At 39.3% G+C, this 14,194-nt stretch overlaps 1 protein-coding gene across 3 annotated transcripts in view; it reads left to right on the forward strand.

The window, feature by feature from the left end:
* The first annotated feature begins 531 nt into the window (after nucleotides 1–531).
* Nucleotides 532–14,194, forward strand: part of HPSE2 (heparanase 2 (inactive)) — a 196,372-nt gene continuing 182,709 nt past the window's right edge. For 2 of the 3 annotated variants that reach the window (XM_025169756.2, XM_025169792.2), the window contains exons 1-2: nucleotides 542–1,132; nucleotides 2,115–2,272. In XM_025169756.2, coding sequence (XP_025025524.1) covers nucleotides 873–1,132; nucleotides 2,115–2,272 — 418 coding nt within the window. In that variant the 5' untranslated portion in view covers nucleotides 542–872. Of the gene's footprint in view, nucleotides 1,133–2,114; nucleotides 2,273–14,194 lie in introns of all 3 variants that reach the window. The other variant, XM_088131632.1, reaches the window with a different exon arrangement.

Below are 14,194 nucleotides of genomic sequence, written 5' to 3' on the forward strand. Positions count from 1 at the left end.
TAACCCTCCTGGCCTAGAAGGTGGGTTGACTCACCACTCCATCTCGTTCCGGTTTTCCTCCTTGCAGGCAGAGCTTTACTTTTCAGGGCAGCGCTTCTCCTGAAACCCCAGTGCTCCTTTTTCGGCGGCCTCCGGCTCTGGACTCCGCTCTCGGCCTTAGGCAGCGGCTAAACTGCTAACTAGTATCCCTGCACCCTTCCAACCCTTTTGATTTTCCGACCGCTCGGTAAGAGCGCAGGGGAACCAGAAAACAAGCAAAGATTAAAGTTAATGCTTCCCCCCCCCCACTCAGCACCCCCGCCTCCCTCTGCACGGGCTCCAGATCTCTTCAGAACTGCCAGCACTTTCTCTGCGAGAGAGCAATAGAATGAACAATGCAGTCTATTTCGGGGCTCTGGTTGACCCGCCCAGGTGAGGCTTCGGTGGCAAAACTACCCTTAGCTGAAGGACTGTTTGCAATTCCTGGATGGGAGGTTTCTTTCAAGCAACCAAAGAGGGGAAAGGCCGTTGGCAACAAACGCTCCCTGCCTGCAGCCATCGTCCTTTAGGGAACCAGCCTGGACCCTTGGGGATCGCGGGCCGAGAGAGTTAAGCCAGGAGCAATTCCCCTTTACCTTTGGAAACGCGAAAATGTCCGCAGGCGGCGACTCTTCTAGGGGCGGCGCTGGCGAACAAGGCGTCTTGGCACCGGCCCCGGGGAAGGCTGGTCAGGGGCGTGAGCTCCCCTCTTCCACCAGCACCAAAACATTGGGGGGAGGAGGGGGAGGGAAAAAAGGCAGCGCGCCCCCACGCTTTGCACTCCGGACAATTAGCTGCCCGTGACTGGCTGTGCCCGGCGCGGGACTTAATTGGGGAGCCCCCCTCGGCCCAGCATGCCCTGCCCCGGCTCTGGCCCTCCTGGCTTCTTGGCCCTTTTGGCCCCTGGACTGGCGCTGTTGGCTCACCTCTCTCTCCCCTCTCAGGCCGGGGTGAAGCGTCTTCCCGCCCGGACCAGCCCGCAGGGCACCCCGGGCAGGACACTCATCCTCCTGGACGTGAGTACCAGGAGCTCCCTCCGCGTCACCAGCGAGAACTTCCTCTCGCTGCAACTGGATCCCTCAATCCTCCACGACGGCTGGCTGGACTTCCTCAGGTAAGGGGCGGCTCCTCGGTTTCTCTCCCCACCCCGAGTTTTCTTTAGCTTTTCCAGCCCTCGTGGCCCCCGCTGCGGTTAGACCCGTGCGCCCTCCGGGCTCCCACGGCCCGCAGAGCCGCGGCGAAGAGGCCGGGCCATGGTTCCTATTAAGATGCACATGTTTGTAATGGAGAAAGCATCTCGGAAACGTATCGCTGTTCTGAAAAATCTCGCTGCTTGTCTTTTCCCCCGCCCCTCTCCGGAGGTTTGCTCGGGTGGATTTCATCCCTAGAGGTCTGCAGGGGGTCTCAAGCTGCCTCCTCTCGGGGCGCCCCAAGGGCAATCACCCAGGCCCCAGCCTTCCCGTCTCCTCTGGCGATTTTCGTTCAGGAGGAGAAAACAGGAGAGGAGCCGCGGGCGATGCCACGAGTGGCAATGAAGAGGGAACGGCTGGAAAATGTAACCGCCTTAGGCAGCAAAAGAAACCCGGGTCCTTCTGCTTCGCTGGTCAGGACAGAACGGGCTTCCCCACCAACAGCCAATCGCTGCGCCGCCTCTTGTCCCAAGCACGTGGGGGGGGGGGGGGGAAGCAGGGAAAGGGACCTCCACGGAGTCCGAGGAGATGGCAAGGGCAACGCCAGCTCCGGCGGGAGAGCGCAAGTGCCCTCCCAGGGCGAGGCGCCGGCTCCTTGTGCCTTTCCTGGTGTCCGCATGTGGCTGAGAGCCGCCACTGTCCCTGTGGCAATCTCTGGAGAAGGGATGCCTGCCTCTCCGGCGCTTTCCTCCGGCAGCTGGTGCGGGAATTCAAGTCAGTGTACTCTGCTTTTGGGGCCTCTCCCGGAGCTGCGCTGATAGCTTCCGGCCTGGCGAGCCGTTGCTTGACGGGCACCGGAGCCACGATGGCGCCGCGCCCAGCCCGGCTTGGCTGGTCGGGCCACCGCCGTCGTGCTGCCTCACTCCCTCCTTTTCGTCCTCGCTCACTCAGCCCCTTTCTGTGCAGCTCCCGGCGCTTAGTGACCTTGGCGCGTGGCCTGGCACCCGCCTTTCTCCGCTTCGCGGGCAAAAGGACCGACTTTTTGCAGTTCCAGAACGTGAAGAACCTGGCCAAGAGCCGTGGTGGACCGGGACCAGACTACTACCTCAAGAACTACGAGGACGGTGAGTCAGGCCTCAGGGGCGAGAACGGGGAGGCGCAGGAAGGAAGGACCTGGGGCGGGATTCTCGGAAAGTCCCTGACAGGAGCAAGCAAAAGAAGCGCCGGGGTCACTGGAGGCCAGACACCGTGAGGGAGGCCTTCGGCCGCAGCTCTCCCTCCCAAGGGACCAACTTTGGCGGGGATAAAAACTAGTTTGTACGAAAAGTGGACGTTACCTTTTAATGGAGCCTGGAAGGGGAACAAGGAGACGGCCGATTCCCTGGTTGTCTGTCGGGGAACAATGAGCATAAAGTCTGAGATTTGTATATTAGCATCTCCTTGTTGGAATCAGTTCATACCTGCTCACACAAAAGTGCCCAAGGGGGAAGAAGCCTCTGTGCTTTTGCCACCAAAGCTAACCTAGGATGAGAGATCTGGTTCTCTGTATGGGCCCCTTGCCTCATGTGAGTGACATAGAAGATTCTCAGCTATACACCTAAAGTCCCAGGGAACATGTCAATAATGGAAGGCTTGGATATAACTGGAAATATAAAGATGTCTACTGTGGCTTTTATCTGTGGAAGAAGCACTACATTGTGCTTTGAACATGGAAATACCAGGGCTATATAGACATTAAGCATGTGCACAAAAAAGTTGTATTGACAGGAGTTATTTGTATTTCTGGAGTTAGCTAAATGAGGCAAATAAGAGAGTACTGTACTCATAATAACAGTTTTGTAGAATCATGGCCAAATGTCCCTCTCCCAGAGCATCCAGAGACATGCAGGAAGAGGTTGAGAACCTGAATCTCCCCCTTTTCATCCAGTACTTATAGATATACTGGCTCAAATAAGAACTGTGAATATTATAAACACATTTATTAATATATTTAATATTTATATTCCATTTCTCAAAGGGAAGCATTTCTAGGTAATAAACAATGTTAAATTCACTATGATTTAGTATGGTGGCCCATTATTTTTTTAAAGTTAGTTGCTATCATGCATTATTGACAGTAATTGCTTATTTCTGGATCTATTATCAATACTTAGTTCAGGACAGTTAGTAAAGGCAAATGACAATTTATGCTTTTTATAGGTATGCAATTCAAGTGTGACTTGAAAAGAAAAGAAAGAGTAACAATCACAAAGCTAGGCTTTCTAGGCTCATTACATATATTACAATATGTTAACTGCTCATTAGAACTTACTCTGAGTATCTTTTATATTATATTAGATAATGTGATTAGTGCATATTTAGCATTTTTTATCTACCAGAATATGTTTGAGAGATTTAAAATATTTCTGGAGAAATGTATAAGGAATTTTTGGGAGACATTAAAGATGTGGTGGTTGGGGGTGTGAATGCATGGGTATGTTGTATGCAGATGATGTTGCAAATCCAAATGATTGCAGTACGGATGAGGTGTATAGATCTGAAAATTAAGGTATCAAAAGCCAAGATAGTTGTGGCTGACAAAGAAAATGGAGTGAACAATTGCATACATAAATGGTGAGCAAACACATGAATACCTTGTAGAATATTTACTAAAGATGGTCAAATTCATGGAGAAATATTAAGAGATGCAAATGTTGATAGTAAGGAAGCCAGTAGTATGTGGTCTGTTGTGAGGAATGGCTGTTCAGGGTGAAAATAGTTCTATATAAGAGTGTGCTTCTCCCCATATATTACATGGCAGTCTCCAACATTGTCTGCCTTCTGGAAATAGCTGAAGACAGAGCTTTTCTGGGTCTGATGCCATGTGTTGTGTCTGGGTTTTAATTGCCTTATTTTTTAATATTGTTACTGTTTATTTATGAGCCACCAAGAGTCTTGTGATTGAGGCAGAATATAAATTTGATTAATAAATAGGGCATGTCTAGAGACACCTAGAAGTAAGTTGAATACAGTGGGAATAAGTTGGTTAAGAAGCGTGCATGATAAAACACAAAGACATATGATCATGAATGGTGCTAAATTAAAGTGAAATTGAATATAACAGTGAGTGACAAACGTGAAAGACTATTTTGGATGGTTTGGTCATTTAGAGAGAATGAATGAAGAATCACACAACAAACATATACTGGAAGGATGAACGGATGGGGAAGATGACAAAGTTTTGGTTGGATGGAGTTAACAAGACCCTTAAAAAGAGAGAAAGGTTTAAAGAACAAAATGCAGTGTTATAAATCAAGGTATGGGTAAGGTGGAAACAAGGGTGGTTTGCAAGGATGAAAAGGTATGGAGAGGAATAGTGAATGGCATTGGTGTAAAGTAGTTTGAGTTATATTTCCTATTCATTTCCTAATCTCAAGCATGATTTCCTTTGCTTACTATTTATTATTCCTTTTCTATGCTTTACATAATGTTGCTTACCCCAAAATGCAATAGCAGGATGGGTATATATATTGGGACAGTTTGTTATCATAGAAAGAAGTAAAAAATATACTTTCCAGGAAACAGTCTGTGGCTTGTTGAAAAGGTGACAGAGAAGAATGAAATAGCGTCACATGGTACAATCTTTCAATATGAACCATGAAAATGTGAATAGATGGAGGTCCTCTTGAGGCATAATTGATGCTGTGATTTGTGTACTAAAATCTCTACACTTTTATTCTCCTGCTTGGATCATAATATGCTGTAATCCATTTGTTTTTTATCCATTCCCCAATACATACTGTTGGGGAGAGTTAGGAAAAGGAAATGTATGGAAGTCCCAGTGTACTTGACAGTGATGGCACCAGAAGAAAGATTATTAAAGAAAACATACATTTGTCAGTGGTAGAGACACCGTTTCACATGTTGCCAATTTTCTGAAAGTGAGATAATAGTATTTTTGTACATACCGTTATAATAAAGGCAGAAGTTTCCCACTGAAAATTTCTCTGAAGTGAAAAATGCTTCAGACTGAAGCCCTAGTTTAATTCCTGTTTTGTGCTTTAGTTACATGTTAACCCTAGAATGTACCCACAAGGATCTACCAGTGGAGATATGGTGGAATTGAATTGCTTATTTTGGGGGACACTCAGTATACCCTCATCTTCATCTGCTGCCACCTATGCTACTTGAACCCCACCATTACTATCAGAAGAGCCTTGGGCTTTTCTTTTTCTGATGGCAGAATTGATAAGCATCACTTCTTATACTACCCCCTTCTTATAATATTCTTGAAGCTTTCTAGAGAGTGAAAAATGCTGCTTTGGCTACCACCAAACAACAATTTCTTATTTTTCTAAGTGTTTCATATTATATCACTTGTCTTCATGAAGAGCCTATAAATATAACAGAATTTGAGGGCCTTTCATCTAAAACTCAGAACTGCATCCATTATGCATCCATGTTTATACTGTCATTTGGAATTGGAGCAGTCTGTAGTTAAATCAACAATAAAGTAGGGTCACTCATCCATCGAGACTTCCCTCATTTTTTTCTCTCTTCCATATACTGGGGCAGTTACCTTTTTCTTTCTAATGACTGAAGAAAACAACTTTCTAAAGTCCTCTTCTCTGTTCCAGAGGTGATACATGGGTTGATAGGACAGCCCAACAATTTACTGTAATAAAGTAATATGTTTCCCTCCTAACTGCCCCCCCCCATCCATTAGCATCTGTTTGGAGTCAAGGCATCACAGCTTTTAAAACTGAAATAAACTGTGCTAAAGAAGTAGATCTGAAAAGATTTTCCATGAATCCTTAATCATCCCAGTTATGTTTCCCTTCATTAGAAGCAGCTTTTGGAGCAAACTATATTTGCTACTTTTCATACCATTTAATTGTTTCTGTTTATTTATTCATTTTCTATCCACAGCTGTATTTGGATGAGCTGAAATTCTCTTCCACGTGAAGCTGAATTACTCCCACAACACAAAAATAATCTTGGATTTTGACAGAATAATAAGATAAGGACTGTCACATTTACTTCTATTCTCAATGTTGCAGGAGTATTTAGGAATCATTTCCACTGAATATACTTGTACTTATTGGATTGCAAAATTCCAATGACTTACTCATTTTTTAAAAATTCTAAATCCATGGTTATGCATCTCCTAAGTACCACTGTCAATTGAACATATTTTAAAGCAATGTACTTTAGGGTGTGGATTTTCTTACAGGATTTATTATTTTCATAATAATAAATTAAGCAGCTAAGTATGAGCTGATATCTGTTAATGGTGATTCCTGGGGATTGAAAACTTGCATTAATTCCAGTGAAATACATTCAAAATTAATTCTGGCTGCAATACTATAATATTTACTTGCATTCATTTTCTGTCAGTAACTACCATCTTTTAAAGAAAGCAATCAGGTTACAAGTCTTATTCCTTGAGAGCCTTCTGGCAGTCTCGTATCCTAGATGAAAGGGGCCCTACTTAATCAGTCTGGCACCTGCTGCATGATAAATATTGATATATCTTCTGATATGTTCCCAGATTCACTTCAATTAATGTCCAGAAGAGTGGGCCTAGCTTGTGAAACATGTAAATAATTTTTTCATCAAACCACACAGCGTTTTCTCCTAAATATTAAGAAAGCCTTCATAGTAACAGTAATTCTCATAATCCAAAATTATATTATTAGTCTCACATTATAGAGGAGCTGGATGGAAGACAGGACTGGGAGATATAAACCCATGACTGAGATTTCACTGATAAACTCAAGTGTTTTGAACTTACATTCAAAGGCTATGGAACATTAGTTTTCACTGTATAAAATCATTCACTTACTCTGGTATGTTAATGCAGGCAGTATATTCTTCTAGATAAAGAAGAGGTGATCTCCAAATTTTAAATACTCATCTGAAAGCTATATTCCTATGCATCTTTTCATGAGAGTAAACTCATTTGAGCATAGTGGGAATTACTGTTGAATAAATATGTGCAGAATACTTGTTGGAATATACAATACATTAAAGAATAACTTAATCCATATTCAGCAATCTCAGTAAATGCAAACTTTTATCCTTAGAAACTTAGCATGAATGCCCAAATTAATATAATCATTACTTCATATATTTTAAATTGAGCATCTTTTAAAGAGTTGCTATGTATCAGCATGAGTGGCTTTATGAATTTCATCTTCAGGATAAACAGTGTACTGTATGTATGATTAGAGACAAGCAATTTAAGAATATGAGTTCAATTTCAAAAGAAAAGTAGTAAGATACAGACACACAAACATACCCATCTCCCAGCCTTTCTTTGGCTACATGATCTAGGAGGCTGTTTGATTTTTTAAAAACCATTACCCGGGAAACCAGTTAATCCCAGACAGACCCCACTGAGTAAGTTGACAAAAGAGAAGGTACCTCATTTTATTATTTACTTGCTTACTAAGTATAACTTCTATGCCATTTTGACTGACTTTAAGTGGTTTATGAGATTTTATCTGCTTTGTCAAACAAACTCCTCATGCATACCCCAGTTCTGTTTCTTTCTTTTTTTTTTTCCATTGTAGAAGTTATTTTTAATGTTGATATCTCAGTTAGCAAGGGTAGTACAGCCTGAGATTCTCACTGCATGTACCCTCTCCATTTCACCTGATAAAATAATGTGCCACTTTCTCCACACGGATTTCTGTCTGCTGTATCCCCCTCTCTCTTCCTCACTGCAACTTGCTTTGTTGAAGCTGCTGTGGTTTAAAAGTTAAAGGAAAAACTTTCTCTGTAGCATAAAACTTCTTGGACCAAGAGCTGAGGTTGATTCATACTAAAGATTCACAGAAATAAATATTCAGCCCAGAGGTCAATATTTCAACAAGTTTTGGTAGAGAACTTACACTTACTAAATGTCTTCACCCAGATTTCTTTGCTGTTGAGTGACTGTGGCCTTTTGTTTCTTCATTTTTCCTCATGGCAATAAAGTTGAAATGTAGCAGCCCTTCAAAATGAAGTTTCTCATAGAAGTTGTAACCACAGGTCTTAACTTTTCATCACTTAAATGTGGAACAGAACCTTAGCAAATGGGGGAAGGAGGGAGGGGACACATGTGGTGTGTATCAGGAATCAGTGTAAATCAGAAAGGTGTGGTAGGGGGATTTCCTGCCCACAGGCCAAGCTTTCTTGCTGGCTCTCCTGTACAGGCACCAAGAATTACAAGCAGGATTTTCCATAGTCACAGAGATTTGATAATTTTGAAAAAAAACAAGGAGTCTTTTAACAAATTGACTTATAGGCATGAACTCTATCAGAAGCATGTAATAATAAAATGTAGATCAATATCTACACTTAGTCTAATATTTATATTGCATTCTGCAAGCATGGATCTATTGTTGGCCGTTTCCTCTTCCCACAAATGGACAAAGTACAGGAAGGATAATCTACCCCAATATTCTACCATTCTGTTGCCTGGCTACTATTGCAAATTCTGCTTTCTATGCTCCAAACCATTGTTAAAGTATGAAGAGGAAACCAGTGCACGTTATGCTAGGTGTGGATTTGTTGATCAGCTTTCTCCTGGAGATGGTACTAGTAAGCTCAGCATCTCAAATTTCAAGAATCAGGTGAAAAAAATAAATAAATTATAACACTTCTTAGAAGCCAGAAGGCCTTTGATTATGGGTTATGAGTTCACCAAATTTTAAGCATAATATCTAATGAAAACATATCTTAATTATTTTATTTTTTTCTCTACTGCTAGCTTGCCTGACCTAAGCTTTTGAAGTACTGTACAGGTATCTCTCTGATTCCTTTTTATTTTTGTGCAAGTTTGGATGTCTTGCTATTCCTTAGGTAAGACATTGGTCTGAATTCTCAGACTGTTCAAGATCTAGAGAATTCAATCCTGTATACTAGAGTATCAGAAGTGCAGATTTTGTGGCTGTTTATAATCCATGTTCTGGGTACTCATTTCCTATTTTATGAACAGTTGATCCCATTATAAAAAAACCTTCATTTCTTTATAATAAAAAAGTATACAAGGAATATATGTGGTAGTAACATTTCTTGTTGAAGAATTCTGGATTTTTAATACATACTGCCACAAGTCCATTAAGTAGAGAAGCTAGTTTAATTTTTAGGTAACATGATAACATGTTCTCTGGACAGCTTATTAATATAGTGATAAATTTAAAAATGAATCAGCATGATAAGTGGCAGGCAAAAAAATTAAACACATAATAGGTCAAAATGTATCACAAATATTGAGAAAAGCTGACTAAAATGCACAGTACTAAACCACATTAAAAAGGGAAAGCAGGGAAATGAGATCCACTGAGCTAAAGCAAAACTATAACATCATATAAAAGATCTGGTAAAATAAAATTTAAAAGTCTCCTGCAGAAATAACTTCATTGGTGTTTTAGCTGGGGGATTGGTACTGAGAAGTTCACTTTACTAACTGCAACACAGAGTATCTCATTTGGCATGGACACTCATAAGAAGGGTTTCAGATTATGACCACAGGAATCAGGTGGAAATAGATAGAAATAGAAACATGTGGAAATAGATGATTCTTCAGTTCTTGAGACTGCAAACTATGAAAGATATTGCAAGTCATCCCAGTATTTTAAATCAAGTCTGCAAATATTTTCATTTGAATTGGAAGCCAGTGGAGATATTAAAGTATTAGTATCAACCCTGGCGATCAGTTAGGATAATGGGTTACTTTTGCTAAATCCTAGTTAAAAGTCTAGTAGCTATATTCTGTACCAACAGAATATTTAATACCATTTGTAAAGGTATACAACACATTGCAGAACTCCAAATAGGAGCCAAACAGGGCATAGATAATTGAAACATGGTAATATCTTCTTGGTAGGGCTATAGCTGGCATACCAGCTGATAAATATTTTCAGTTATTGTGTCATTTGTGCTTATATTTAGGAAAAGAGACAGGCAAGTACCTGCAGAATACAAACGTGAACTTTTAAGAGAGTGCAGTATAAGAGGGGCTCACTTGCAGCTCAGAGAAAGTGGGAAGCAGCCTGTGTGCCTAAGAGATAGGAAATGGTTTCATAATGCCAAATTAGCTGTTATGTTTTTTATTATTTATAATGATCTCTAATGAATGCTTCCAAGTGTAGTCCGTTACTGTATAACTGCTTTAAAAAAATAGACCAGCTTTCACAGTACTCTCCTCAATTCAAATCAGGATTGTGACATATAAGAAAGGGGCTTTAACTAATCCAATGATAATTGAAACTGTGGGAGTGGAAATATTGCAAGTACTGGAAAAGGATAAATAGTTGGAAGTTGATGGCCTCCCTCTCTTAAGGAGTAGTATGTCAACATCTAGGATTTTCCAGTAATGAAAAATCAAAATGCTATGTATCACCAAGTATGTTGATATTTGTTTGGAAAAGTGGTTTACTTTCTGTCTATTATTGATGTTTCTGCCAAGTTTTCATACAAATAATCAACATGAGGCAATATGCTTTATCTGTATTACCACCTTGGATGATTTGTTTAAGCAGCAAATTACAGTGTGACCTTTTTGGTCAAGTTTAAAGGAAGATACGATTTATCTAGATGTATGTCAAAAAGATTTAAATATTTTAAAATCCTTTTCATTGCTTACAAAAAGCACCCAATTAACTGAGCAGCAGATTGTTTAAAATCCTTACAATAACTAAACATCTGAATAAATACAGTAGGCACAGCATAACAATTACTTTTCCATTTTCTCATCCGGAGGTGAGGATGCATCTTCTACAGTGGAGCTTGCTAAAAATGTGCATGTTTTATTCTTTAGAACTATTTTGATAGAATGGTTAAACCTGATGTGAAAAACTAACTATGAGCTCTGTTAATTGGAAAACAGCCCTAGGTTAAACCTCTCCTATTAATACCCAGGGGTTTAAACATATTTGATTCTTGCAAATTCAAAGAATATGCACTTAAATTAACTAGTTGTTTTTCAGTCAGCATTCTGTCTCTCTGCTGCATGCCCAGATTTCTTAATTTTTTTGGAAAGTATTTGTAGGGATTTTTGTGAGAAGTTTGAATGTTCTTGTATAAAGGAAATATAAGCTGTTTAAACTTATGAGGCAAGCAAGACTAAAAGTTATTTTTGAAGCCAATAGAGTGCATAGATAGCCTGTAGTAAGTTTGGTTCATAGAGCCATCCTGAGTTGTGACGTCGTGTTGTGATGTCATTTATTAAAAACATTTCTTCTAAGAGCATGTTCGGTTCCTGTCTACTTATTTTGGCTGAAAAATATGCAAACAGGCCATTTTCATCCAAAAACAGGGATGTCTTCTGTAAAGTGTCTTAAGTTACGTGAATTCAAATATCAACTATGGGCAGATCCACACTTTCTGCTTATCACATCACCAGTTCAGGCCACTCACTGCTTCCTCAGTGAAGGAATAAATGATGTTATCTTCTTCCAAATCCTAACCGGTTGAGAATGTACCCCACGCCTCTGTTTTCCAGTTTTGATTTAGAACTGCAGTTTTAAACTGTCAGTTTTCTGACCTCAGCCATCTTAAGCCCTTCAGAACAGATTATATCCAGTGCTCTGTTCCATTCTAGTAGCAGGCCCAGCTCCAATTAGCTGCAGTGCCTGCATGCCTTCTCCCATCCAGCAGCTGGTCACTGCCCTGGGCTGCTGTGTTCTCTACATTTTTTTATAATCTTGCAGTTTTTATCCAGTGATGGCCTCTTAAGTCAGTGAACTATCCTTTTTTATCCCATCTTTATTATTTTTATAAATAACTCAAGATGGCGAATGTACCTAATACTCCTTCCTCCTCCTATTTTCCCCACAACAACCCCGTGAGGTGAGTTGGGCTGGGAAAGCATGACTGGGCCAAAGTCACCCAACCATTTTTTCATGCCTAAGGCAGGAGTAGAACTCAGTCTTCTGGATTCTAGCCTGGTGCCTTAACTGCTAGACCAAACTGGCTCTCAGTTTGGTCTATAATAATATAATAATACAATATAATACAATAATATTAATAATATATAACATATTATATAATATTATTATATTTTATATAATAAAATAATTTATATGAAAATAATAAAATATAATAAAATAATACAATAAAACATTTTAACTATTTTAATAAATATATATTATATATATAAATAATACTATAACAATAAATTTTATATAATAAAATAATTTATATGAAAATAATAAAATAATAATATAATACAAAAGAATTATCATTTCTTCCTTGTTACAAAGTTTTCATGGACCTACAGGGCAAGGTAGGAAACAACAGCCTGTTCCTCTGTTGCTTTGATTATTGTATCATCGGAGTAAGATGAGAGACAAGAAGTTAGCATCAGAGCAACATGGGAGACAAGCAATTTAATGTGGAATTGCCTGAAGTAGCCCTTGTTCTGTTTCTTCCCCAGAAATGTGAAAAGTGGCATAGAAACATTAATTCCTGAAATATATCTATAAGCATCTTTATCTAGTAGTCTGTGGTCCATCTATAGTGACATATTGTGTAATAAAAGTGAATGTGTTATTTATTAATTAATTGTTTTATATTATTTTGCCTCTTACGGAGCAATGTACAGAACAATAAAAAATAAAAGCAATATAATTGCAGCATTTATCTTTATGACCCATAAAAACATTCTATTAATTCTAAAACATACTTTTTAACATATCAGACATCTGTTTGAAAATACTTTGGAGTAATATTACCTTGCAGTTTTTGCTCAGATAACTCTAAATACATGAAACTATCTAGCATAGTATCATTTACTCCAAAGGTTGAATGATGTCGGTTTTAAAAATCACTCTGCTGTTTTTATTAGTACTCCAGAATATCCATCCAGAGTAGATATACAAGATATATACTTAGCATGAAAAAGTAGGATTTTAAAAAAATCTCTGAATACATTTTGAACCAAAAATGTGTTTCCAATAACAGAACTGAACTGAGCTCATAATCCATTCCACACAAAAATCTAGTCCTAGTTACTCTGTGCTTTCTTCATTTTAGCAATCTAATTAGGTAGAAAAAATCATTTTGTTTTTGCTATTGCTAAAAAAAAAAAAAGAGTCAGAAATTCTTATAACTGACTGTGGAATGATCCAGAGATCTGTTAGTTAATCCCAATCTATCTTCCACCCACTGCTTGGCATACCTGTCAATGGGAGTCAAGAATCTCAGTCAGAAATTTCTTTTGTTCACAGTTGTTAGCTGCCAATTTCCTAAGTGAAGATGTGCTGTAGAGATTTGACCTGTGACATTATGCTGACTCTACCATCAAGCTGCACCTTTTGTAAATGGATATTAGGTTTATATTACTCAGCTGTTGTGAATGAGAAATACAACTACAGAGTAATATTTTTAAAGTTTCAAACTATCCAACAATTGTATTTTAAACTAATAAAAATCCTATTAACATTTACTCATGTGAGAACAGGACCTCTCTTTCTAAGGAATTCAGAAATTCTAGAGATTGCAAATGGGAATATTTGGACAAACTAGATGAACAAATATAAATATGGATAGAGATTTCATGGAGTTTGGACAGTAAAAAAAGCAAACTATAAGAAATATTTTATATGTATACTATTAGGGTGTTGTTCAAGGTGAATATTGGATAACCCTAGATCTTGACAATTCAGACAGATATGATATATTCAAAGAAATTATAGTTGGGTTTCTTCAACTAATGTTGGCTTCATTAAGGTTTGGTTTTAACCATAGTTTGTTTGGATTTGGCTCAGTGTAACACAGTATTTGAAATGTTTAATTACAGTTTACTGTTAAGGATTATATATGATCCTTCATTATAGCTTAGTCAATAAGGCATCGTTAAAACAAACTATTGCTTAATGCAGTGTGTGAATCCAATCCTATAGTGGAAAATTCCTTTGGATATTAGCTTGCTATCTAAAGCTTAATCAACAGCAGTTGTAGCTCTTAGTCTGTCCAGAGTTCAGAACACAAAGTGCAACATATATCAAACCTAGATCTTGTGGATGTTATATCAAAAGGTTATTTTCACATAGCATGCTTAGCCATTATGTGGTTTG

The sequence above is a fragment of the Python bivittatus genome, unplaced genomic scaffold (assembly GCF_059951505.1).
Source record: "Python bivittatus isolate LINGU-HERP-01145 unplaced genomic scaffold, Pbiv_v1 ctg000980_np1212, whole genome shotgun sequence".
Classification (NCBI taxonomy): Eukaryota; Metazoa; Chordata; class Lepidosauria; order Squamata; family Pythonidae; genus Python; species Python bivittatus.